Genomic DNA, 27,854 nt, shown 5'->3' with positions numbered 1-27,854 from the left:
CCGGGACCCTGGGTGGCTTCGCCCGTGCAGGCCGCAGGCACCCAGGACCCTGGGCGGCTTCCCCCAGGCCCCAGTTTTGTCAGGAAGGACATCCAGAAGGACGTCCAGAAGACATATAGTCTATCTGGTCTAATTAGCATATTACCCTTTTATTTGTATAAACTTCCAGTATCTCCAGGTAGTAACTAGGTCATAACCATACAATTTAGCCCTTAATCCTAATTATGTGTCCTTCATAAGAAACCAGGATCACAAAAAGTAATCACAGTTCTGAAAATAGATATGTTTGGGAAATATTGTCCTATGAACTCCAGATTTGAGAGATTTGAGTTCAATTTCATAAATAAATGTAAAGAAATGCCAGCTATCAGGTTTTGATCATTCCTCCTTTCTAAACATTATCTAAGTAATAAAATACAATAAAAGACCAGAAACAATTCTAAACTATTTTAAATTATTTTTTCTCTATCTTGAGCCAAGAAGATAGAGATAATTTTTTTTACTATTTATCAACAGGTCTATTCTAGTGAATGTTAGAATGTTTTTCATCAAACTCCAATTTCCTTCTTCTTTTGTAAAATATTTGTGAAGTTACTAATTAGGTTGACCCTAATCCCAAAAGGAAAAAAATGTTCTATAAGTTTGATACATGGGATAACAATTCTTCTCCCTATTATTATATTTCTGGAAAAAAAGCTCACTTAAAAAATCACTTATTCTCACTAAAAATATACATAAAAAATAATGTATGTCAATGTGCTGACAACCTGTCATTGTAAATAAATTTCTTCAGCTGTTATTGAGTGGATATGGAAAAGAAATTGACTAAATATGATAACAGGCAAAAGAGGTGTTTTAACTTTTGAATTGTGGTTTATGATTTACTACAATATTCATATTTGAAGGTTAAGGAAATTTATAGAAACATGAACATTTTAACTATCTTCTTACAATTCAAAAATAATTAGGAACATGAAGCTTTGACAGCCCATTGGTATGTAAGTAAATTCCTTCCCCAACATCTTTGAGCCATCTAAACTCTCAGGAATGAGAAAACAGAATGGAGGACAATTCCTTGGTACTATTCACACATGCATATATACAGTACATGTATAACTTTTCCAGGCTTACGTTGTCTTGAAAGACACTAAGTTCAGGTCTGTCAAATGTCCCCCAGTTTTGTAAGGAACAGAACCAATATTTTGATCACAGTTTTATTGCTGAATCAAAACATGGACATGAATGTATGAATCACTCTTAGCAGGCCTAAACATAAAAAAAGATTATAAGAAAGTGTGTGGGATTGTGGGATCGTGAGAGAGAGAGGGAGAGAGAGAGAGAAGGGAGAGAAAGAAGAGGGGAGGGGAGAGGGAAGAGGGGAGAGGGAAGAAGAGAAGGAGAAGGGAAGGAAATTTAATATTAATGAAAGACCTTTCTGTTAGATGTGGCACCTGATTCAAATATCAAGAAGCAATTACTAGAATATCTCTCCACTTATTTTTATTTATTTTTAGATATACTCTTCATACAATAAAATGCAACATTTTCAGAGTACAGTTCTGTACATTTTGACAACCACATACGCTTGTGTGGCAACAGGAAAATCTGATACTTTTCTGTCATTTGGAAACTGATTGTTTTAGTGTCACGGTCAGATCCAGGTAAATGGACAGACACCAGGGTAGAGACCAGATTGTCCTGAAGGGCAGTTTTTCTGATTCCTGGTCAATAAACCTCATGGTGACAAGGCCCTTGTAACTAGGTCTCTTTTCAGCGAATGTATTATTTGTACAAAATAACCTCCTATATCCCCCAAAGTGACTGGCTTAAAGGAACACAAACCAAACTTGTTGGCCTGATGAAACATTAATTACTTGCTTAAAATAAAAATCAGTATACTAGTAGCTATTTGTTTTAGTGACTGTGGTTACTTAACAAGTTACCCCCAACACTTAGTGGCTCAAAATAATGACGACATTAAGTTTGCTCACAGATCTGTAACTGGGCAGCACTCAGCACAGATCACACATCTCTGCTTCACTGGCTGGGGGCCGGAGTCCTCGGAAGTTCACTCGCTCATGTGGCTGGCAGCTGAGACCTAAGAGAAGCTGTGGTCTTCCTACAACAGGACAGTTGGGTTCCCAGGAAGCATGTCCCTTTTATGCCCTATCCTTGGAAGTCACTTGGTGGGTATTGCTAGAGGCTGATACAAAGGTCCACCCAACTCAAAGCAAGGGGGCACAGGCCCAATGCTCAGTAGAGGAAGCACTTCGTATGAAGAACATGGGACTTAAAAGACATATTAGTGTAGCCACCTTTGGAACATATAACCTGCTGCTCTGTTGTTATGAGCTGCCAAGATGAAGAGCTGCCAGAATGATCTTTCAGAAGTAGAAATCTCATCACATCACTACTACTGTGCTTAATATGCCATGACTCACACATATCTAAGGCTGAACTGATATCCCAGTTTTCTCTCCCCCTGCATATCTAGACCCTTCTCTCATACCCAGCCTTCAGCCATTCAGAGCTACTTGCAATTTCACAAAGTCATAATTTCCTAGGGTAACCTTCCTTCCAGGCTTTTCTTTAGGAATCACTTCTGAGCCATGGCCTCCTCTGGGATGCTCTCCTTGGAAGAAATAGTTGTGCTATTCCAAGAACAGGAACCTGTGTTCTCAACCTGGCATTGGCCCCTGGCCAACTGTCCATTCACTACTGAGCCTCCAATTCTTCATGCTTCCCTTCCCTCCCATGGACAGATGTTGACCTCAAGGGTACTCCTTAACAAATATTCCTCATGGAGACTCCATCTCACAGCCTCCTTCCTCAGGGAGCCCAACCTGCCATGAACAGCATAGAAAGATTCCAAACTTTTACTACAATGAAAAATAAAATGCTTGCAATTCATGCCACTGACAATGGTTAATATCCCCAATATATAAAGAACTCCTAGAAATGAAAAAGAAAAGGAGGGAAATGGCAGTATTTATCAAAATTATTAATGGATTTACTCTTTGACATGGAAGTTCCACTTCTGGGAATTTATCCAACACTGCTGTATATTTGTTAAAGGAAAATGTTGAGGTTGGAAAAAACCCAAGTGTCCATCAATAGGGCACTGGTTAAGTAAACTATTTACCTAATTGAACACTCTGCAGTGGGAAAGGAATGAGGAGGACCTTTAGTATGGATGTGGAAAGATTCCTGAGACATATTGTTATGTCACAAAAGTGAGGTGCAGGAGGCACCTCAGGTTGATAGAATGCAACCTTTTGTGTAAAAAAAGGCACAATGATGAACAATCATGATTAAATTGGTGTCTGCATAAACAAATGCTGAAAGGACTATTAAGGACACTTCCAGGGGCAGGAGCCAGTGAAGTGGACAGAGAGGAGGAGATTTTATTACATTTAACTACAGAGGGGGTTTAAAGTTTAGAACCATGTGAATGCATTATCTTTACACAACATGAAGTTTTTGTGTGTTTTTTTTAAACAAACCTCAGATCCATTAGGAATTAATGTTGGTGAAAAAAGTAAAGTAGGGATTATGAATTCAATATAATATTTTCTCCAAATGGCCCCCTGTTGCCCATCACCATTCATGAAAGCTATCTCTTACTCACTCATTTCAAATACCATTTTCATGCTAAGCCAAAGAGCCAGCTGCATATGGATCTGTCCATGCACCATCGCAACCTGCTTTTATCACTATACCTTTACACCATGTTTAACATCTGGTATGATATAGCCCTCTTAACATTTTTATGTTTAAAATTTCCAGGCTATTTCTCATATTTACATTTTATATGTTCTTCAGCATGTTCTTGTTTAAATACTTATTTTGATACTTTTTATGTATGTATATATGTGCATGTATATGTATATGTGTGTGTGCATATTTCTTCCTATCCAAGAGTGAGATAGGTCTTTCTATTTATTCACATTGATTTTAATAGTGGCACTTTCTTACTATGCTTTAGTATCATTAAGTTCATTTTAAATATTATATCTTTTTTATATCTAAATTAAATCTTTTTTCTAACTCATTGTTTGTAAGTATAAAAGTTGATTATAAAAATTATTCTAACTTTAATCTTTAGAATTAATTCTATCAATTTAATTAGCAACAATAAAGACTTAATTGCTTTAAGTAGAATTTAGGTTTTTTTCTATTTATGCTTATTGCTTAGAAATCATTGGTTAGCATTTCTTGATAAGGGAAGATATCACTTGTGGCATTCATGTTGTGACAGATGCTACAGAAGCAGGAAGAGAAAGGGGAACAGCAGAATTATCACTCGTGATGCCTATCTGTGCAGACTCCAGCTAAAGGCAGGCGAGCCAGTTACGGGAAGAGCAATGCTGAAGAGGCCTCCTTTCCACCACAGACAGGTCTCTATCCAGCCACACAAACAGAAAGAGGAAAGAAAAACCAGACTCGTGTGTATTATACATGGTTCTTGTAAGTGAAAGGCAGTGCTTAGTCCAGGAAGGACTTTTAGAAGGATGGGCCTGGGAGAGCAGTGTAAAAGCAATGGCTATCTGCTTGATGTCATTCAGGTGGGAAGAAAAATCCAGTTTCTATATAACTTCCCTATAGTGAAATTCCATCAACCTTTTCTGATACATTTGAGGTTAAACTAACAAGACGCTGGGAATACCTAATGTGAACTTTTAACATTTTCAGCAAGAATTAATAATTCAAATGCATATTTTGCATAAGCTAATGATACTAGGAACAGATAAAAAAAAAGAGTGGAAGAAGTCAGAAAGAAGATCATAAACTGTACAATTCCACTCATGACATTCAAAGAAAGGCAAAACTATAGGGTCAGAAAACAGACTACCATTGCTAGGAACTGCATGTGGTTGACTACCCAGGGGGGCTGGGGAGATTTACGGGTAAATTTCTTGGGCTAGGTCCCTACTACCCCCACCCCTGCAAAAGTCATCATATACAAAACACACTCAGCTTTTATAGATTTAAAATGTATTCAGAAATAACAGCAGTAAGAAAGAAACCAGGAAAATGTATTTTCCATTTTCATATTGACAGATACTAATGGCAGGATATATCTCATTGGTGTTTGTTCTTATGGTGGAGTGTCCCAAAGCAGGTGAATTTCATAGTACTCTGAAGGCAGGTGGTGTAAGTACTCTGAAGGCAGGTGGTATAACTGATAAAACTTCTGGGTACTTTAAGGCTACAGTTGGTCCAGGTGGAAAATACCCAAGATCAACATAGCACCTTACCCACCTGCAAGCATTGACATTATCTTTGTTGACAGCACGATTCCTATTCCTTTGCACACAGGGAGAGGGGAGTTGTGTTTTCCGTAGGCATAGAGAGGCAGTGCTCTTATTGGCCTCGGAAGCAGGCAGACTTCTTGATCCAATGCAGCCTGGAAAACGAGTTTGTCAACATGAGGTGGTTTGGCCTTGAAAGAAACCAGTGAAACTCATGTTCTGGGAACAGAGGAACCGCTCTCACTTGGATTCCTTCCAGCGATTCCAGCAGAGTGGACGCTTCAAGGCCTGGAGTTTTAAGGGACAAGTACACCAGTTTTAATGTCAAGTGTGTGAGCACCAAGGGTTCTAGGCTAATTAATGAAATGTGTAAATGCCACTCTGGGTCAGGAGAGGAGATCAGGCCATAGATGATGTTAGAAGAATTATTTCTCAGTTATGAACAGGTGACCACATTACTAGAATACAATTATTTATTAGCACCTTAATTATTAGCCCAGATGGAAGGAAGCACATCTCAAGTTAATCTAACAGATTTAATCCTGGTAATTCTGCTCTATGGTGATTACAAGTAGCGGCAGTGTCCAATAAGAGCTATGTCTGAGGAAAAACTGTCTGATGATGTAGAAAGGAAAGACTCACTTCCTCCCCAGAAGGTTTCCAGCAAAAGGCGGACTAGACGGCTACCCTGCTGTTGTGGGCAGATTCCCATTCTGGGAGGAGGCAGAGATTAGAAGAGACTAAGCCCAAAACATCACTATAGTCCTAAGGTTCATCAAATATTAAATACCTTAAGATAATATTAAAGGCTAATCTGAATGCTGAGTGGTTGGCACTATTCTAAAAGGCTTTCCTATATGATTTCACTTAATCCTCAGAAAGGATGTGTGTACTTTAGTATCCTCATAATACAGAGAACGAAGGACCCTGAGGCTGGCAGTGGTCAGGAGGCATTGCCCAAACCTTCATGGTTTGGGCTGGAAGCAAAGGCCCCAGGTGGTCTGATTGCACCCTTCCCATGCTGTCCCCGCTAGTGGCAGTCACCAGTGAGACAGTGCAAGGAGGAGTGGTTCTAGAAAGACAATGCTCAGGGCTCCTCAACTTTCTTCTCCCCACGAAGGGTTAGCATGAGGTGTCCACCTAGCCAACTCCCTCCTCCCCCACCATCATCTTGTTTTATTATGGTCAGTGTTATTCTAGTTACATTTTACTCAAGTTCTTCCCTAAACTATGATATTACCTGGAGTCCAGTGATATTCTGGTCCCTGATTCACAAGCCCCTGGGATACGTCACCCAGAACTCCACAACCATGGGAAACCCTATTCCTACAATGGAATGCTGCTCAGCAATTAAAAAGAAGAAACTATTGATACAACAACATGGCGGAGCCTCACACGCATTATGCAGAAAGAAGACCATAAACTCATTCCACTCACGACATTTGTAGAAAGGCAAAACCACAGTGTCAGAAAGCAGACGGCCATTGCTGGGGACTAGATGTGGTGGTAACTGTTGGCTACGAATGTGGCTGGGGAGATTTCTGGAGATGACCCTGTTCTACATCTGAGTGTAGCGGCGATGACACTGCTCTGTGTATTTATGACTCACGGAACTGGATGCTAAAACAGGTACATTTTACTGTATGTAAATTATCCTATATAATAAAAGGCTAATATACAAATAGACTGAACTGTGGAACAACCGGAACAACCAAACAACCAGTCGCTATGATGTGCGCTGACCACCAGGGGGTGTGCACGGAACATGGCATTAGTCACGGTGGGAGGGTGGAGTAGGTGAGCAGGGGTGCCAGACCAAGGCAGAACACCAGTTGCTGTAATCAGGGCGCGCCTCTGGTGGTTACTGAAAATTCTTTGCTTCCTTGCACCATGGTCCTGCCTGGCGCTCGCTCCTGTGCCGGTGCCGGCTCTGCTTGCACCCACTGCTGGCACCAGAGCTGCCACTCCCACCTGCTGCTGGTGCCCGGCGCTGGTCCTGATTGCTCAATGCCATCAGCAGGTGCGAGCAGCGGCTGCTGGCCCTGATCACTGCTGAGGGCTTCTCCACCTCCCCCAGCTCCTGAGGGGTGATCAGGGCAGTAGCCACCACTCACAGCAGCCACCACTCACACCTGCTGATGGTGCTGGCCCCTCTCATACCAGCTGCTGGCACCAGCCCCAATCACTTCACGCCGTCAGCCAGCAGATAGGGAACTGGGGGTCATGGCGGGAAGGCCCGGGCGTGGGCACGGAGGATGGGCTGAGACCCACCCCTGTGCCCACTGGAGCCTCGCGGCCCACAGTTCCTTTCAGGGTGCACGAATATAAGGCACTGGGCCCCTAGTACCTTATAAGAAAAAAAGAGGTATACCATATTAATAAACACCTTCAAAGAAATAAAGAAAATTAATAAGGTGAGGCTAACAAGAAGGTAAAGCTTCTAGTTAATAGCTAATTTTATAAAAAAAAGCAATTTTCAAGTTGACAGAGACTGACAAAGAGACTATCAAAATAATATAGCTTAAAGAAGTAATACTAAACTTTATCTGATGTCCCCAGATAAAAGAGGACAATATTTTAATCAATATTCTTTTACTGCCATGCTCTGGAGGTACAAGCAGTATTATTAGCACTAATATACTTTGCCTCCCTCAGTTTGAAAGACCAGGCAAGAAAACATATATATATCATATCACTTCTATTCTTGAAGCTTCTTTAAATAGTCCACTTGATCTGCCAGAACCTTGGGTCTAAGAACTCTGAATTCTCAGGACATCTGTTGGAAAACCAATAGAGTGGCTCAAATGAGTTGTCAGAATGCAACAAGGATTATTTGCCACTTAAAAGTACAGGCATTTACTAGAGGAGAGATGAGCTTCCTTATGTGATACTTATTAACTAACGGTCAAAGCCAAAACACTCCTAAGTCCAAGAAAAAGAAAAGTGAAATGTATTAACATAATAATTTCATTTTACCTGACTACAAAAAGGTATTTTAAAACTAAAGGGCCAAAATCTATGTTTCTTTCCCAAGTCAGGCTGACCAGTTTAGAGAAAAGGAGAACAGAGGCACCCTGAACCTGATCCTCTCCAAGCAAATGTAAGGTTGTCAAAGAAAAAGGTGAGACTTTCTTTTGTCTCTTCCTATTATCTGCTCCTTCATCTGCTACAAGAAGGTGTTTTTCCTGTTGTCACTTTATTTGGGGATGGGCAGGAGGAGGAAAAGGACAGGAAGAAATATAAAATATAAAGTGCAAAAAATCTAATTGGTAAAATCAACTTCAAGAGATAAAATATATTTGAGAGTTTTAGCCAAAATAAAAGGTAGTTTAAGGTGTTTTTAAAGAATGCAATCAAAATTATCCTTTATTTTTACAAAAGATGAGGTTAAACAAATTGTAAAATGAGTTAATCTTCTAATACGTCAAGGGTATACTTCTCTGTATGAAAATTTCATTGGAAAGATTTGTTATATATTTTTTAAAAAGGCAAATAATATAATGTTCTACTTAAGTAGTCTTCTCTGACATTCTTAAAAAATGAAAACGGCCCAATAGATTCTTCCATGCCGGCCTCTACTGAAGTGTGTTTGATGGAGGGATGATCTGTCCATGAGCATTGTGTACTTTGTCCTGTCTGGGGGCAAAGTCAGAAACAGCCCCTGCTGAGGAAGCCAGAGCCAATTTGGTAAATAGAAATAACATCCCGCTCAATAGGCATCCAGCCCGACAGGCACCCAGCACTAAACTATGTAGGTGCTGTCACTGCTTGCAGTGGGACTTTAAGGAAGGAGAGAAAGCTGGAAAGGGTGAGCACTGACACAAGAGGTGATGAGTCGGGCCTTTGGCTGGGGGTTGACTCCTCAGCACCAGATGGAGAAGAAGAGTGGGCACCCCAGAACAAAGCCCAGCCCCAACACATGGCAGACCTCTCAAAGTTCACGTCGGCCTTTCATTTGATTTTGTTTTTTGGACTCGAGCCTTTTTTTAATTCCAGGGAGGTTTACACATTTTATGGTGTTAAGAGACTCAATTTTTAAAACATCAATGTCTGAAATTTAGTTGGTTTTTTTTTTTAGAATGTTGGATCTTTATAATGATCCTTTTAGGTAAAGTAGCTGCAAAAACATAAAAAGAGCACATACTGTCACATGTCAAAGGCAGTAAGAATCTATTTTTATAACGTTCAAAGTGATTGTGTATCTTGTAGGAATCTTTCCAGACTGCTAGTATTTCTCTGTCTTTGTAACTACCCCCTCCCACTATGCTAATAAACTCCCAGCTCTATAAACTGCAGCAAGGAATTAGGCTTGGCGAGGACATTCTTAAGCCCATGCTAACTATTTCTGCGGCCACCTTCCTTCTGAAACATGAGGCCCCGGAAAGTACACATCTTCTCTGTTGTTTACTGAGGGCTCTGCTGACTGCTGACATTTATCACGGAGCTGGAATAAACAGAGAAGGGGAAATGGGAAAGACAGGTGCAGCCTTACTTTAGCATCCTGACCTAATCCTCTCCTCCAGCCCCTTCACCTGATCAGCTCCTACTCATCCTTCAGGTCCTTACTCATTTCATCCAGGCTGTGACACCACCACTTCTCAGTTCTCATTACAGGCTGCCTTTCTCTAAGCCAGCACCCAAGTGCCCTTCCGTAATTGCAGGACCACCTCCAGCGGTCGGCAAACTCATTAGTCAACAGAGCCAAATATCAACAGTACTTCAGAATAGACTCGCCCAGGCTGAAAACCGACTTCTGCGCATGGGTCACGAAGTTTCAATTGCACTGTACGTGCGCCCACACGTGGTATTTTGTGGAAGAGCCACACTCAAGGGGTCAAAGAGCCGCAGGTGGCTCGCGAGCCGCAGTTTGCCGACCATGGCCCTACTCAATTCCAAGAGCAAGGGCTGTGTCTTGTTCATCCCCATCCCACAACTTAAGAGAGCGGGGCTTGGAGAATGAGGATACATGAGGCAAGGAAAGTACTATTAAGAATGTTTCTGCCTTGGCCGGGTGGCTCAGTTGGTTGGAGCATCGTCCTGTGTTCAATTCTGGGTCAGGGCACATATCCAGATTTTGGGTTCGATCCCCAGTCAGGGCAAGTACAGGAAGCAACAGATCAATGTTTCTCTCATATATCAATGTCTCTCTCATATATTAATGTCTCTCTCTCTCTCTCTCTCTCTCTCTCTCTCTCTCTCTCTCTCTCTCTCTCTCTCTCTCTCTCATCAATGAAAACATATCCCTGGGTGAGGATTAAAAAAACAAAAAGAATGTTTCTATTTCTAGTTAACTTCCATTTCTATGTGCAAGGGGAAGTCTTTCTCAAAATAGCTTTCCTTCCAACATATTAAAATTGTAATCAATGCTCAACAACTATCCACACACAATAGGAACCACCCAGGCAATCATGGACTCGACAGCTGGGATGTTCCTTGAGTGACTGTGAATACAGCCCGACAACCATGGGAGCTCCTCCCAAGCTGTACACACCACCACCACCACCCTCCATGACATGAGGGACTTTGTGGAGCTGGTCCCGGGGCCCCTGGTCTTAGCATTCTGCATGCCATGGACTCAGTGCTCAACACCTGATTAAAGCTTTGAATAGAAAAATTGATGGTTTCATATCTGATAAAGCACAGCCTTTACAGAAAGGTACATATGTTGACTGAGCTTTTCAATCATGTTTACTTATTAACAGGCTAGCATTAAGCTCATGACAGCAAATATAGCCTTTCAAACAGTGAATCTAGATTAGGAAACAAAACATCACCCCTGATGAGGCACAGGCCAGAGGAGGAAAGTTTAGCTATCAGGGATTTTGTCTTTTGCCATAAAGGCATTTCTTGTGTCATAAATAAAATGCATTTTTTTCAAAGTATATTTAAGCCATGCATTATAGCCCAAAGAGGGAAAAGTTACTGGATAAAATTGTGATTATGGTTTCCAACATCTATTCTCTATTGACTTTAATATTTAAAGCAAAATCTGCCTAAGTCAGTACTTTTTTACACCATTTACAATGCAGTCTGGGATACTGTCAGGAAATAGACACCAGTTTGGAATATTCTGATCAAATCCACAGTATCTCTGTATATTAACATGTTTAATCAAGGCTCCCCAAACAGAAAGCCAACCAGACAGTACATGAAAGAGGGGGCTGCCTACAAGCAATTTAGATATAATATTTTCAAATAATGATGGCCTGAAAAATGGAGGAAAAAAAACAAAACTTCTCAGAGGTCCAATAGAAAAAAGGAAGGTTGTAAAACAACCAAAGAGAATATGAATATGTTTTCAGAAAAATAAATTCAAAGTGCTCCACTAGCATTTTTTAGATTAAATGGCAGTTTATACATGAACCATAGTTCATTTTACTGCTTTAGTTTGAAGACACAAAAACATTATGTTGGTAAGGCTTTTCTCATGTCCCATCGTATTCCAGAGTTCAGGCTTTTTGTTTGCTTGGTTATTTTAGATTTGTCAGATATTGATAAGTCTTAAATGACTTTCAACTAAATTTTGTCATTAGGCCTCAAAATTCCTATGGTTTAAATCTTTATTTCCCATTCAGTGATATTTCCAGACCTCCATGAGAAATATGCATCCTGTTTTCTGGCCTGTATCCATACCAGTTTAATGACCCCCCAAAATCCATTAAAACTCCTTACATATGTTGCCAAAATAAGCAGACCCTCTAAATGGTATAAAATTCCCATTTTATTCACATCAATATCTATATGTTATGGTTTTTCTCAGTATGAGGAACCACCCACTCCATAATCACCAGCATAATTGCAAAGTCTCATCTCTATTTCAAAGTTAACTGGATATATTATCTTTATGTTTACCCAAGTTCATAGGACACCTATATCCTAATTTTTTTAATACAGGTTAAATTTAAGTACTTATCTATTTGAATTTTATTATCACTAAAATATATATTTTTAAATTTAAATTATTTATTGTTTAAAGTATTACATGAGTCTCCTTTTCCCCCCATTGACATCTTCCTGGCTGCTCCCACCTCCCAGCACATGCTGTCTTTGTCCATTGGTTATGCTCACATGCATGCATACAAGTCATTAGGTTGATCTCTTACTCCCTCACCCCCTGCCTTCTCTCATAGGTTCGACAGTTTATTGGATGGTTCTATGTCTCTGGTTCTATTTTAGTTCATCCATTTATGTTGTTTACTATATTCCACAAATGAGTGAGATTATGTGATATTTATCTTTCTCTGACTGGCTTATTTTGCATAGCATAATGCTCTCCCGTTTCATCCATGCTGTTGCAAATGTAAGAATTCCTTCTTTTTTACAGCAGCGAAGTATTCCATTGTGTAGATATACCACAGTTTTCTAATCCACTCATCTGCTGATCGGCACTTAGGCTGTTTCCAAATCTTAGCTATCGTAAATTGTGCTGCTATAAACATAGGAGTGCATATATCCTTTCTGATTGGTATTTCTAGTTTCTTGGGATATATTCCTAGAAGTGGGATCATTGGGTCAAATGGAAGTTCCCTTTTAATTCTTTGAGGAAACTCCATACTGTTTTTCACCGTGGCTGCACCAGTTTGCATTTCCACCAGTGGTGAACAAGGTAGGGTTCCTTTTTCTCCACATCCGCGCCAGCACTTGTCATTTGTTGATTTGTTGATGATAGCCATTCTGACAGGTGTGAGATGGTATCTCACTGTCATTTTGATTTGCATCTCTCGGATGACAAACCTACAGCCACCATCCTACTCAATGGGCAAAAGCTAAAACCATTTTCCCTAAGAACAGGAACAATACAGGCCCACTTTCATCACTCCTGTTTGACATAGTACTGGAAGTGCTAGCCATAGTGATCAGACAAGAATAAGAAATAAAAGGCATCCAAATTGGAAAAGAAGAAGTAAAATTATCATTATTTGCTGATGACATGATATTGTACATAGAAAACCTTAAAGACTCCATCAAAAAACTACTAGACTTAATAAATGTAGCAGAATACAAAATTAAAACCCAGAAATCTATGGCTCTTTTATACACCAACTAGAGGCCTGGTGCACAAAATTCGTGCACTGGGGCAGGGACAAGGGTGTCCCTCAGCCCAGCCTGCACCTTCTCTAACCTGGGACATCCCTCTCACAATCCAGGACTGCTGGCTCCTAACCACTCACCTGCCTGCCTGCCTGATTGCCCCTAACCACTCCCCTGCCAGCCTGACTAACACCTAACTGCTCCCCTGCTGGCCCGATCGCCCCCAATTGCCCTCTCCTGCTGGCCATCTTGTAATGATGTGGTGGCAGCCATCTTGTGACAACATGGGTGTGGCCATCTTGTGATGATGCGAGGGCGTGACAGTCACCTAGGCTTTTATTAGTATAGATCAGGGGTCCTCAAACTTTTTAAAGAGGGGGCCAGTTCACTGTCCCTCAGACTGTTGGAGGGCCGGACTATAGTTAAAAAAACAACAACTATGAACAAATTCCTATGCACACTGCACATATCTTATTTTGAAGTAAAAATACAAAACGGGAACAAATACAATATTTGTATTTGCATGTGGCCCGTGGGCTGTAGTTTGAGGACCCCTGGTATAGATAATGAACTCACAGAAATGGAAACTAAAAAAAAACAAAAAAAAACCTCATTTACCACTGCAACAAAAAAATTAAGATACCTGGGAATAAACTTAACCAAGGAGGTAAAGAACCTGTACTCAGAAAACAGGATGCTGAAAAAAGAGATAGAGGAAGATATAAACAAATGGAAGAATATACTGTGTTCATGGATTGGTAGAATCAACATTATTAAAATGTCCATACTATCCAAAGCAATCTAAAGATTCAATGCAACCCCCATTAAAATACCAACAGCATATTTCAAAGACCTAGAAAAAACTCTCCAAAAATTCATCTAGAATAAAAAAAGACCCTGAATAGCTGCAGCAATCTAGAGAAAGAAGAACAAAGTTGGAGAGATCACAGTACCAGATATCAAGCTATATTGTACAGCCACTGTTTTCAAAACTGCCTGGTACTAGCACAAGAAAAGACATATAGACCAATAGGACAGAACAGAGAAAGCAGAAATCGACCCAAGCCATTATTCTCAATTAATATTTGACAAAGGAGGCAAGAGCCTACAATGGAGTCAAGACAGTCTCTTCAATAAATGGTGTTAGGAAAAGTGGATAGATACATGCAAAAAAAATGAAACTAGACCACCAACTTGCACCATACACAATAATAAACTCAAAATGGATAAAGGACTTAAAAGTAAGACAGGAAACCATAACAATCTTAGAAGAATCCATAGGCAGCAAAATAGCAGACATATGTCGTAGCAATATCTTTACCGATACAGCTCCAGCAATAGAAATTAAGGAAAAAAATAAACAAATGGAACTTCATCAAAATAAAGAGCTCCTGCACAGCAAAAGAAACCATCAACAAAACAACAAGAAAGCCCACTGCATGGGAGGACATATTTGCCAATGTTATCGCCAATAAGGATTTAACCATTTGTACACCATAAGTGTCTATAGACGCAAACAGTGGACCTTTTTTAATTAAATTCTAAATATTGTGGCAGTGAACTGGTTAATCTCCAAAATTTATAGGGAAATCATACAACTTAATAAAAGGAAGATAAATAATACAATAAAAAAATGGGTGAATGACCTAAATAGACACTCTTCGAAAGAAGACATACAGAAGGCCAAGAGACATATGAAAACATGCTCAAAATCACTAAAATATTTTATTTGTTCCAAATAACCTTTCCTGGGCATTCAGAAAGACCATACAAAAATGTATACTTAGTAAATGCTTAAAGTGCTGACCCTGCTATGCCTTGAAAATGTACTCTATTGGGGGATTTCTGAAAAACAAACTCCTAGTTGTTAAATAGTGTAAGGACTTTAAAGAATTTAATTGACCCTTCTCTTAGGAATTACCAAGTGGTCACATCAGGACTTCAAAGTTTATGGGAATCCTTCCCTAACCTCCCTACCCCCAATCTTTGTGCTTAAAAGAAAATTCCTCCCATTGTTAAAATCAAAGAGTTTTTAAAAATTAGTCTTTCTACCCTAGCCAGTTTGGCTCAGTGGATAGCGTGTCACCCTGTGGACCAAAGTGTCCTGGGTTCGATTCTGGTCAAGGGCATGCACCTTGGTTGCAGGCTCCTCATCAGCTCTGGGGGCCTTGGTTGGAGCTTGTGCAGGAGGCAACCAATCAATGTGTTTCTCTCACATCGATGTTTCTCTCTGTCTTTCCCTCTTCCACTCTCCCTAAAAATCAGTGGAAATAAATATCCTCAGGTGAGGATTAAAAATCAGTCTTTCCTTTCTGCTTTTAAATTACATTGAGAAACAGTTACATAATGGTTATGATTTATGCCCCAGGTCTCTGCTTACCATCTGCCCTATATATTGACAAATTTTCTGAAATCTCTTTTCCTATGTAACTTGCCTATTCTAGAATGAAAAAGGAATACCAGCTTCCAGTAGTGATCTGGTTATTCAGATCCCCTTCCTTGGCCATTCTTCTATCCCATCCAGCCCTATCTTCTAGCCTTTGCTAATGCATTCGTTTTCCTGGCCCTCTACAAAGACAGACACACCAGGAGCTGGCTGATGGGAATCCTACCTGCCTGGCAAGGCTATTAAGTTCTGCTCCATCTCGGCCACAACAGAATTTTACCTTCTGAGAAATATGGTCCATCAGCTCACAGCCGCAAAACTTAGCACTTAATTGGTTTAATACAAAACAAAACTACATGTAAAGTTTTTTTTCAAGCTTTGAATGAGCTCCCCAAGGCATCTGATCTGTCTAGACGTTTCTGTTTTCCTCATAGTGGCTACAGTAACAAAGAGCTTGTGAATCCCTTTGAAACTTTTTAGCATTTTTTTTTTATTTTGGCAAAATATACATAATATAAAGTTTATCATCTTAATGATTTTTAGGTGTAAAAGTCACTGGCATTAAGTACTGCTGTGCAACCATCACTACCTGGCTCCAGAACTCTTTGGGACACTATTGTCACTGTCTACAGGAGGCAGGCAGAAAATTTCCAGTTAGTTCCTAATGATAAAAACCTAGTTTTAATTCACTGAACTGTATGCCTAAAAAAGTGTATATTACTGTGTATTAATTATACTTCAACATTACCAATTAAAAGCAATTAAGGAGGGATGCAGTGGGGTGGGCTGGGGACAATGGGGACCCAGGCCACAAGGGGTAGAGGCACAGCAGCAGAGATGGGGATTTAATCAGAAGACGTAGGGACCCTTGAAGAGGCTGAAGAGAGTCGTGGCATTTATCCACTCACTCATGCCCAACATCTTTGGGCAGCTATGTTCTAAACACTGTGCCGGGCCACTAGAATTGATCAGACATGTTCCACAAAGTTCATCCTGACTGCATTATAGATGATTGAGGGACAAAGCTAGTGGTGGTGTCATCATTCAAGTAACAAATACTACATTAAGGCAGTAGCAAAGGCAGGAGAGAGCAAAAGTTGTATGTATTTTTTGTTTTACCTATTAACAGGGCCACCATGAAATCCCTATTCCATCATTTTGTTCCTATTTTTAGTCACTCCAAGGTTACTTTAGCTTGTTATGTAGTACACCAGATAAGCATTATGGTATACCAAGTGAGTAGACTGTATTATATCAGGGGTTCATACTTCTTCCATACAACCTTTATTTATCATTTAAATCATATAATATCCTCATAATAACGGCTAAGACTATATAAATGTGTATGTACATGTGCATGTGTGAATCTTTTTAATTTGCCAAATTATTTTTAGACTTTTTAAAAATGCCTGATTTTATGTATATCAGAGGACATTTGAGATAGGAACATACTGGCTATGGCAAAGGGTTTCTCCTTGTGTTACAAAAATACCACTTAAGAGAAATATGCAATATATTTAATTTATTCTCACTTAATTACAAAACCCTCAGAACACAAAACTAATCATTGCAAATGAGCTAATCAAATTACAACAGTCTTTGACATTTTAGTTCAAAACACATTAAAATAGCATGCAAAACGTACTTTCCTATTTTTAAAATTATATTTGCCTGTTGATGCCACAGAGGTCATTTGGAAATAACAGACACTGTCTGAGACAATGCTCTGACTCGCGGCTCAGCCACGGATTTTGTTCTCTTGGTTTTCAAATTAATATCTCTGGGGAATACTTACTAAAAATAGAGCAGAAAGTAACAAAGACTTTTTATTTATTTACTTTGAATTTTGTAAAGAATGCTTTTAAAGGCATTAGCAACTGTTGCCCAGCTACAAATGAAAAATTAATTTAAGGAACTCACACAGCATTTTCAGGGCCTCATTCCAAATAGAATTTCTCAGACAGACTAAAATTGTACTCTTCTCATCTTCAGCCCACTTGAAGTTAAAAAAAAAAGAGGCAAGATAGTAGGTGTAAATGACTAAGAAGGGCCCCAGAGGATGCTCTGGAAGCTGAAGGGTTAGGAGCTTCATGTAGTATGTCTTGATAAGATTTCTAGACTATCTGTAATTTGCTGATTGTGAGGAAAACCAGATTATTAAGAGACCTTGTGAAGCCAACAGCTACAAGATCTTAAAATGCATGTGAAATTTGGGATGACGCGTGGGAACAGGGACTCTAATACTCTATGACCCCAAGTGCCATTTAGGAGTGACTCCTATCACAAATGCAAAAAATGCCACAGGAACAGGGGACAGACATCTTTAAAGCGTCAAAAAAGAATTGTAAAAATGTGACTAGGAAGAAGATAGAAACTACAAAGTCCATTATGCAACATCTGAAAGTTTTTACTTGGAGTGGGCTGAGTTGAATATTACAGCACAAGACAAGCAGATAAGGCAAGTAGGCTGCCCTTTGTATAAATTAGGAAAACACATGCCTTTTTTCAGGTTTCCCTATGTTTCAGCCCCATTTATTCCACCAACTGGGCAGCCTTGTGCAGTGAACAATCTGTGCAATCAGGAAAATTACTCGTTAGTAGTTTACTTACAGAGTGAGTGATGCAAACCTATATGTTTGACCTGAATATTCAAAGGAAAGAGTAGACAATGTGGTAAACAAGTGGTTAGTCACAGAAAACCACTTGTTAAATTATCTGAGCTGAGTATTTTAAGGGATCACATCAGAAAGAGTTGATCTATGCCTAGGTTCTTATTTCTACCAAGAGTTGAGAAATCAGACACAAAATAACCCATAATAGAATGAGATATTTACACCATTCACAATCAACATTGCTTTTCTATTTCATTTTGGAGAATGAGGCCCGAAATCAGGATTTTAAAAAGATTCCCAGGTGATTCTAATGTGCAGCCAAGGTTGAGAACCACTGCCTTAGAGCAGTGGTCGGCAAACTCATTAGTCAACAGAGCCAAATATCAACAGTACAACGATTGAAATTTCTTTTGAGAGCCAAATTTTTTAAACTTAAACTATATAGGTAGGTAGATTGTTATTAACTTAATTAGGGTACTCCTAAGGCTTAGGAAGAGCCACACTCAAGGGGCCAAAGAGCCACACTCAAGGGGCCAAAGAGCCACATGTGGCTCGCGAGCAGCAGTTTGCCAACCACGGCCTTAGAGGAACTGCCTGCTTCCTCTTCTCTAAACACATTTGGAAATCTATTAGTCACGATGGTCTCAAAGCCACACCTCTATAGCAGAGCGGTTCTTATAGGAGGAGTGAGGTGGCTGGTACTCCCACTGAGAGCAAAGTGCCTTTTCCACTTTTCCCTAGCTCACCCCTCTCCCCATCTAGTTCCTCCAGCAAGCACATTTAATTTACTTAAAACCGAATCTGCGTCACGAAAAACAGTGTGAAAACTCCATGAGTTCACTGAGAGATTTTTAGTTACCTTGTTGGTTTACTATCCACTCACCTCCACACCCACCCCATTTAAGTAGTAGTGCCCAAATACCCCAGAGCAATAAAAAATGCTCAGGAAACTTGAGGATTCCATGAGAACTACAGCAAGAAATCAGGCCCTTTCATTCTAGTTAAGAAAAACTGACTGGGTTGCCTCGATAGGTCTCAGAAAGATGTGAACACAGCTGCCCAGGCTCTGGTCACCCTGGGAGGAATGACAGCAACATCTGCTCAGGCTAAGACGAGCCCTGGAGGGAGAGGGCCTTCCTCCACCTGGTAGGGACTGCGGGGTGGCATGGTGCTACTGACTCTGGCTTTGGTTACTCAGCATGGGGACCTACATCTAGAAGGTGTCCCTAGTTTCAAGGAGGTCATGTGTGTCACAGACTTCAACAGGTCACAGCAGCACCATTTCTTTAACTTCACATTAATAAAATCCTTCCTTAAGTTACTTGAAATACTGAAGATGCCCTCTGAAAAAGGCCTTGCCAGTCAAGGAAAAAGTCCATGCTGCTCACCTCAATAATGTAGAGAACCACGTTCTTGTAGAAGCAGTACAATATGCACTTGGTCACCCGGTTGTAGCTCCAGGCACCATGAACCAACAGGAGCTTCTCTAAGTAGGAAAACTGCAAAAAGAAAATAAAGTTCAGAGAAGCCCATCATTCTTTATAATAAAAGCCTAATATGCTAAGTGTCTGGTCGACCAGCCAGCTGTTCAACCAATCAAAGCGTAATCTATATATATATAAGCCTAAACAACTGGACCACTGGGTGGTAGCTATGCTGTGCACTGACCACCAGGGGACAGATGCTCAACACAGGAACTGCCCCCTGGTGGTCAGTGCATTCCCACAGTGGGAGCACTGCTCAGCTTCCAGACGCTGGGCTCATGGCTGGCAATTGCAGCTGTGGTGGCACAAGCCTCTCCCAGGAACACTCCCTCCGCACGCCCAAGCAGTGGCAGGGCAGACACAGCATGCCTGGGATGAGTGGGAGCAGCACAGCACCCAGCCCGGGCTCAGGCTCCTCCCTGGTGGCCTACTGCTTCACGCACTATTTTGTGCTGTGTGGGATCTATAACAGTGGGCTGGAGTCTGATGAGCTGGTAAGTAAGGCAGGGCTGTGGTGGCACAGAGTTCTACTGATCCCCACAGGCCAGGCTGAGGGACCCCACTGGTGCACAAATCCATGCACTGGGCCTCTAGTATGCTAATAATATTCGAAGGCTGCTCAACCACTTGCTATGACATGCACTGACCACCAGGGGACAGACTGTCAACTGGTTGACCAGTTGCTATGATGTGCAATGATCCCAGGGGGCAGATGCTCCGACTGGTAGGTTAGCTTGCTGCTGGGGTCCAGCCAGATGAGCCAGATAGGCCAGATGAGCCAGACAGGCCAGCTGAGCGAGACTGGCCAGACACACTCTGGAGCCCCCCTGACATCTCTCCCTGGCTGGCCAACCTCCTGGTCTCTCCCCAGCCCCAATCTTGCACCAGTGGGGTCCCTCAGCCTGACCTGTGCTCTCTCGCAATCCAGGACCACTTGGGGGTTGTCGGAGATCCAGTTTCGGCCCAATCCCTCAGGGGGAGCGCTGCTCACAGCTGGTGAGTGCAACAGCGGTGGCGGGAGCCTCTCCCATCCCCATGGCAGCGCTAAGGATGTCTGACTGCCGGCTTAGGCCTGCTCCCCCCAGAGGGTGCAGGCCAGGCTGAGGGACCTCCCCTCCCCCACGAGTGCATGAATTTCATGCACCAGGCCTCTAGTTTAGGAATAAAAGTAATTAAATGTCCTTTGGAGGAAATGACAGGTAAGGTAATAGCAGAAACCATTCATGTAAAAAAAACTAAAGGCCAAGCTTCAGACCCAGTGAGAAGAGCTAAAATATCTCAAACCTACATAATTATAATTTCCCCCAAATATGCAGCTGGACATCTAATTGTTATTCTTGTGAAATTCTACTTATGTAAATGCTTTTTAGAGGATCTTAATTATTAAAAGAAGATGACCACCTGAACTGAAATGAACGTACAGTATGAGTCAGACACCTCAGTCACAGATTTTATGATGACAACAGGAGCCAGGGATAACATCACTGGTGCAACAGCAGCCTTTTGAAAAGGGACACACATATATACCTGACCTGTTTCCACTGTCAGCCTGCAGGTTACAAACAGGTACAAACACACAGAGGCTCACAGACACACACATGGACACACAGGCACATGGACACACACAGACACACAGTAACATACAGATACACAAACAGAGACACACAGAGACACCCATACCCTCTGCCTCCACTTCTACATCCATTTTGTTCTCCTTTTTTCTAACTAGTACAGAGCACCACTTGCTAGAGTACAGTGCAGTCAGGAAAAATAGAAACCAGCAAGCAGCTACACACTAAGTTGAGAATAATGTAATGGCTCTCTCAGTTTCAAATATTCAGCAATATCCTAATGTTTTAACAAAATACTTGAATGCTCTTTGGGGCATAGGTCTTTGAGTACCACTCAGGCTCATGTATACTCAGTCTCCCCTTAGCCTGACTTGGCCTTCTGTGTCCTATTTCATAAAGGTCCCCCAAAATGTAAAAACTGAGCTGGAAGGATGAAAATGAACTTTTTAAAAAATGTATCTTTATTGTTGAAAGTATTACAGATGTCCGCTTTGTTTTTGTTCCCCTCATTGACCCCCTCCTCATAAACCTTTGCCACACCATTGTCTGTGCCCATGGGCTATGCATATCCTATATAATAGAGGTAATATGCAAATTGACCATCATGCTCTCACACAAGATGATCACCCCCATGTGGTCACAAGATGGCTACCACAAGATGGCTGGCAGGGGAGGGCAGTTGTGGGCGATCAGGCCTGCAGGAGAGGGCAGTTAGGGATGATCAGGCCTGCAGGAGAGGGCAGTTGTGGGTGATCAGGCCTGCAGGGGAGGGCAGTTGGGGGCAACCAGGCCGGCAGGGGAGGGCAGTTGGGGTAATCAGGCCAGCAGGGGAGCAGTCAGGCGTCGATCAGGCTGGCAGAGGAGTGGTTAGGGGGTGATGAGCCTGGCAGGCAGAAGTGGTTAGGGACAATCAGGCAGGCGAGCGATTGGGAGCCAGCAGTCCCAGATTGTGAGATGGATGTCTGACTGCCGAGGGGTCCCAGATTGGAGAGGGTGCAGGCTGGGCTGAGGGATATCCTCCCCAACCAGTGCACGAATTTCATGCGCTGGGCCTCTAGTATGAAAAGTTCCCTGGTTAATTTGTCCCCCTCCCAACCCCTGGAATTCATCAGTCCATTCATGGTTCTATGTCTCTGGATCTATTTTGTTCATCAATTTATTTTGTTCCTTAGATTCCACATATGAGATCATGTGATACCTATGTTTCTGTGACTGACTTATTTTGCTTAGAATAATACTCTCCAGGTCCATCCATGCTGTTGCAAATGGTAAAAGTTCCTTTTCCTTTTAACATTGGCATATTTGCCAATGATACATCTGATAAGGGGTTAATATCCAAAATATAAAGGAATTCATACAACTTAACAAAAGAAAGATAAACAATCCAATTACACATTCCATTGTGTAAATGTACCACTGTGTTTTTTTTTATCCACCCACTTGCTTATGGGCACTCAGGCTGTTTCCAAATCCCAGCTTTTGTAAATTGCACTGCTATGAACATAGGGGTGCATATATTCTTTCTGACTGGTGTTTCAGGTATGTTAGGATATATTCCTAGAAGTGGGATCACTGGGTGAAATGAAAGTTCCATTTTTAAGGTTTTGAGGAAACTCCATACTGTTTTCCACAGTGGCTACACCAAGTCTGCATTTCCACTAGCAGCGTATGAGGGTTCCCTTTTCTCCATATCCTTGCCAACAAACTTGTCCTTTATTGATTTGTTGAGGATAGCCATTCTGACAGGTGTTTTAATTCGCATCTCTTGGTTGATTAGTGACTTTGAGCATTATTTCATGTATCTTGGCCTTCTGTATGCTCACTTTGGAGAAGTGTCTATTTAGGTCCTTTGCCCATTTTTTAATTGGATTGTTTATCTTTCTTTTGTTAAGTTGTATGAATTCCTTTATATTTTGGATATTAACCCCTTATCAGATGTATCATTGGCAAATATGCTCTCCCACGCAGTGGGCTCTTTTTTCACTTTGTTGATGGTTTCTTTTGCTGTGCAGAAGCTTTTTATTTTAATGTAGTCCCATTTGTTTATTTTGTCCTTACTTTCCTTTGCCCTAGGAAATATATCGGTAAACATATTATTATGAGAGATACCTGAGGTTTCCTGCCAAAGGTTTCTTCTAAGAGATTTTATGGTTTCATGGCTTAAATTTAAATCTTTTATCCATTTTAAGTTTATTCTTGTGTATGGTGTAAGTTGGTGTTCTAGTTTCATTATTTTGTCTCACCAACACCATTTATTTATGGTATTGCCTCCTTTGTCAAATATTAATTGAGCATGATGCCTTGGGTCAATTCTGGGGTCTCTGTTCTATTCTATTGATCTATATGTCTTTGTAGTATTGCTTGATATCTGGTATTGTGATCCCTCCAACTTTGTTCTTCTTTCTCAAGATTGCTGTGGTTATTCAGCGTCTTTTTTAGTTCCATATGAATTTTTGGAGTGTTTGTTCTAAATCTATGAAATATGCCATTGGTATTTTAATAGTGATTGCATTGAATCTGTAGATTGGTCTGGGTAGTATGGACATTTTAATGATGTTGACTTTACCAATCCATGAACATGGTATATTCTTCCACTTGTTTATTTCTTCCTCTATTTTTTTCAATGTCCTGTAGTTTTCTTAGTACAAATCTTTTACCTCATTGGTTAAGTTTATTCCTAAGTATCTTAATTTTTTTGTTGTAATGGTAAATAGGATTTTTTTTTTTTTTTTTAGTTTTTCTTTCTGAAAGTTCATTATTGGTGTATAACAATAGCATCCATTTCTGGGTGTTTATTTTATATTGTGTTACGTTACCAAATTCATTTATTTGGTGGAGTCTTTAAGGTTTTCTATGTACAATATCATGTCATCTGCGAATAATGACAGTTTTACCTCCCCTCCTCCTTTCCAATTTGGATGCCTTTTACGTTTTTTCTTGTCTGATCACTGCAGCTAGTACTTCTATTACTATTTTGAATAACAGTGGTGAAAGCAGCCATCCCTCTCTTGTTCCTGTTCTTAAGGAAAATGGTTTTAGTTTTTGCTCACTGAGTATGATGTTGACTGTAGGCTTGTCTTATATGGCCCTTATTATGTTCAGGTATGATCCCTCTATTCCCACTTTGCTGAGAGTTTTTATCAAAATGGGTGTTGGATTTTGTTGGATGCTTTTTATGTATCAATTGATATGATCATGTTGTTTTTGTCTTTCAATTTGTTTATGTAATGTATCACATTTATTGATTTGCTAATATTATACCAGCCTTGCACCCCTGGAATAAATCCTACTTGGTCATGGTGTACAATCTTTTTAATGTATTTCTAGATCTGATTTGCTAATATTCTGTTGAGAATTTTAGCATCTATGTTCATCAAGGATACTGGCCTGTAATTCTCTTTCTTTTTAGTGTCTTTATCTGGTTTTTGAATTAGGATAATGGTAGCCTTGTAAAAATAGCTTAGAAGTGTTCCTTCCTCTTGAATTTTTGTTTTTTTGGAATAGTTTGAAGAGGATAGGTATTAGTGGTTCTTTGAATATTTGATAAAACTCCCACGTGAAGCCATCCAGACTAAGGCTTTTGTTTGCTGGGAGGTTTTTTTTTTTTTTTTTTTTTTTTTTATTACTGCTTCAATTTCATCAGTATTTATTGTCTATTCAAGTTTCTGATTCTTCCTGATTTTTGGAAGATTGTATTTTTCTAGGAATATGTCCATTTCATTCCAATTGTCCAGCTTATTGGAATATAGTTGTTCATAATATTTGTTTAGGATCCTTTGTATTTCTATGGGGTCAGTTGTTACTTTGTCTCGTTTGTTTCTGATTTTGTCTATTTGGGTCCTCTCTCTTTTGCTGGATGAGTCTAGCTAAAGGTTCATCAATCTTGTTTATCTTTTCAAAGAACTAGCTTTGTTGATCTTTTGTATTGTTTTTTTAAGTCTCTGTCATTTATTTCTTCTCTGATCTTTACTATTCCTTCCTTCTATTTACTCTGGGCTTTTCTTGTTGTTCTCTTTCTAATTCTGTAAGTTTTATGGTTAGTTTATTAGAAGATTTTATTTTTTTGAAGTATGCCTGTAATGCTATGAACTTATCTCTCAGGACTGCTTTCACTGTGTCCCATAGATTTGTTGTGTGTTCATTTTAATTTGTTTCCAGGAAGTTGTTGAGTTCTTTCTTGATCTCCTTGGTAAACCATTCATTGTTTAATAACACACTATTTAGGTTAAATGTTTTTTAATGTTTCTGAATGTTTTTATTATAGTTGATTTCTAATTTCATGCCATTGTGATCTGAGAAGATGCTTGATATGATTTTAATCTTCTTGAACTTGCAGAGACTTAGTTTATGTTTTAGCATGTGGTCTATCTTTGAAAATGTACCATGTGCACTTGAGAAGAATGTATATTCTGTAGCTTTGAAATTTCCAAAAATGTCAATTAATTTCATCTGATCTAGTATATCATTTAGTATCGCTGTTTTCTTGTTGATTTTTTTTTGTCTAGAAGATCTATTCAGTGATGTCAGTGGGGTGTTGAAGTCCCCCACTATGACTGTATTGCTGTCAATCTCTCCTTTAAAATCCTCTGGAAGTTTTTTATATATTTAGATGCTCTTATATTGAGTACACATATGTTTACCAGAGTTATATCCTCTTGTTGTATTGATCCCTTTAGTATTATCAAGTGGCCTTCATTGTCTGTTGTTATTGCCTTCTTTTTGAAGTTTGTCTTGTCAGATATGAGTATTTTACCCCAGCTTTTTTTCATTTTTCATTTGCCTGAAAATTTTTTTCCATCCCTTTACTTTCATTCCATGTGAGTCTTTTGTTCTGAGGTGAGTCTCCTGTAGACGGTATATATATGGGTCATGTTTTCTTATACATTGAGCTACTCTATGCCTTTTGCTTGGATCATTTAAGTCATTTACATTTAAGGTTATTATTGATAGGTACTTATTTGTTGCCATTCTTACTCTTTATGCCTGTGTTCTTATCTTTCTCTATATCTTCTTCTTACACCAATTCCTTTAGCATTTCTTGAAGTGCTAATTTGGTGAGAATAAATTCTTTTTTTTTTTTTTTTTTTTTTTTTTACTGTGAAGATCTTTATTTCACCTTTGATTTTGAATGATAACCTTGCTGGAAAGAGTAGTCTTGGGTTCAGTCCCTTGGTTTTCTTTACTTTGTATACTTTATGACACTCTCTTCTGGCCTGAAGTACTTCTATTGAGAAATCAGTTAATCATCTAAAGGGAACTCCCTTGTAGGCAACTTTCTGTCTCTCTCTTACAGCATTTACGATTCTGTTTTTAATGTTGCCATTTTAATTATTATATGCCTAGGTGTGAGTCTTTTGGGGTTCATCTTGGCTGGGACTCTGTGTTTCCTGAATGTGAGTGACATTTCCCTTCACCAGGTTAGGGAAATTTTCTGCCATTATTTCTCCAAACAGGTATTCTATTCCTTGCTTGGATTCTTTTCCTTCTGGTACCCCTATGATGTGAATGTTGTTACATTTCATGTGGTCCCAAAGCTTCCTTAAACTCTCTTCCTGCTTTTTATTTTATTTTTTTTCCATTTGCTGCTCTGAATGGTTTTTTTTTTTCCTACCTTGTCTTCTAATTCACTGATTTGGTCCTCAGCTTCTTCTAACCTACTGTTAAATCCTTCCAGGTTGTCCTTTATTTCAGCTATGTCATTCCTCATTTCCAATAGATTCTTATTTATTCTTTCAACCTCTCTTTTCATGTTGGTGTAGCTCTCATTGTCTCTTATTGTTCTCATTAAGCTCCTTATAATTCTCGTTAAGTTGCTTGTATTTATCCCTGAATTGTTTGACTACCCTTATTACCATTACTCTGAATTCTTTATCTGACAAAGTGCTTGCCTCCATTTCATTTAGTTCCTTTTCTGGTGATTACTCCTTTTCTTTCATTTGGGTGTTGCTTCTTTGTTTCCCTATTTTTACTGTTTCTTTGTATTTGTTTCTATGTATTAGATCAAACTGCTATGCTTCCCAGGCTTTGTGGGGTGGTCTTATGTGGAAGGTGTTTTGTGGGACACAGTGGTGTAGTTTAGATCTCCTGAACTGGGTGCTCTAGGAAAGTCTCTAGCTTGAGTTATTTGGGTTCTCCTGTTGTAGTTGTGTCTTGAATGTTATTGTCTCATTTGTGGATGGAATTTCCTCTCAGACTGGCTGACTATGTGGCTCATCCCCAACCACTTCAAGCAAGCTTTGTGGAGGTGCTATCAGAACAGAAAAAAAATTCAACACAACGAAATGCAAAATAAAAGAAACAAAACTAAAACATACACAACAATATCAACTGCCAGAGAATAGAGAATTAGGAAAGAGAAAAGAAAGCAAGAATGATAGAAGAATATGAGGAGGAAAATAACAAAACCAACCAACCAAAAATCCCCACACAAACAAAAAACAGAACAAAAAATGCAGGGGGGGGGAATAGAGAAGTAAAAGGAATATGTAGGTGCAGAGCTAAAATAAAGAAATTAAGAA

At 39.9% G+C, this 27,854-nt stretch overlaps 1 protein-coding gene across 3 annotated transcripts in view; it reads right to left on the bottom strand.

Moving 5' to 3' along the window:
• The window catches only part of ATP8A2 (ATPase phospholipid transporting 8A2), a 680,267-nt gene that overhangs the window by 243,439 nt on the left and 408,974 nt on the right, over nt 1-27,854 (bottom strand). For all 3 annotated transcript variants that reach the window (XM_059684018.1, XM_059684019.1, XM_059684020.1), the window contains one exon: nt 19,670-19,780. In XM_059684018.1, the coding sequence (XP_059540001.1) occupies nt 19,670-19,780 (111 nt within the window). The remainder of the gene's footprint in view (nt 1-19,669; nt 19,781-27,854) is intronic.

This window comes from Myotis daubentonii, chromosome 2 (assembly GCF_963259705.1).
Source record: "Myotis daubentonii chromosome 2, mMyoDau2.1, whole genome shotgun sequence".
Lineage (NCBI taxonomy): Eukaryota > Metazoa > Chordata > Mammalia > Chiroptera > Vespertilionidae > Myotis > Myotis daubentonii.
The sequence above is the reverse complement of the archived record's forward strand: the minus strand, read 5'-3'. Positions and strand labels throughout refer to the sequence as shown.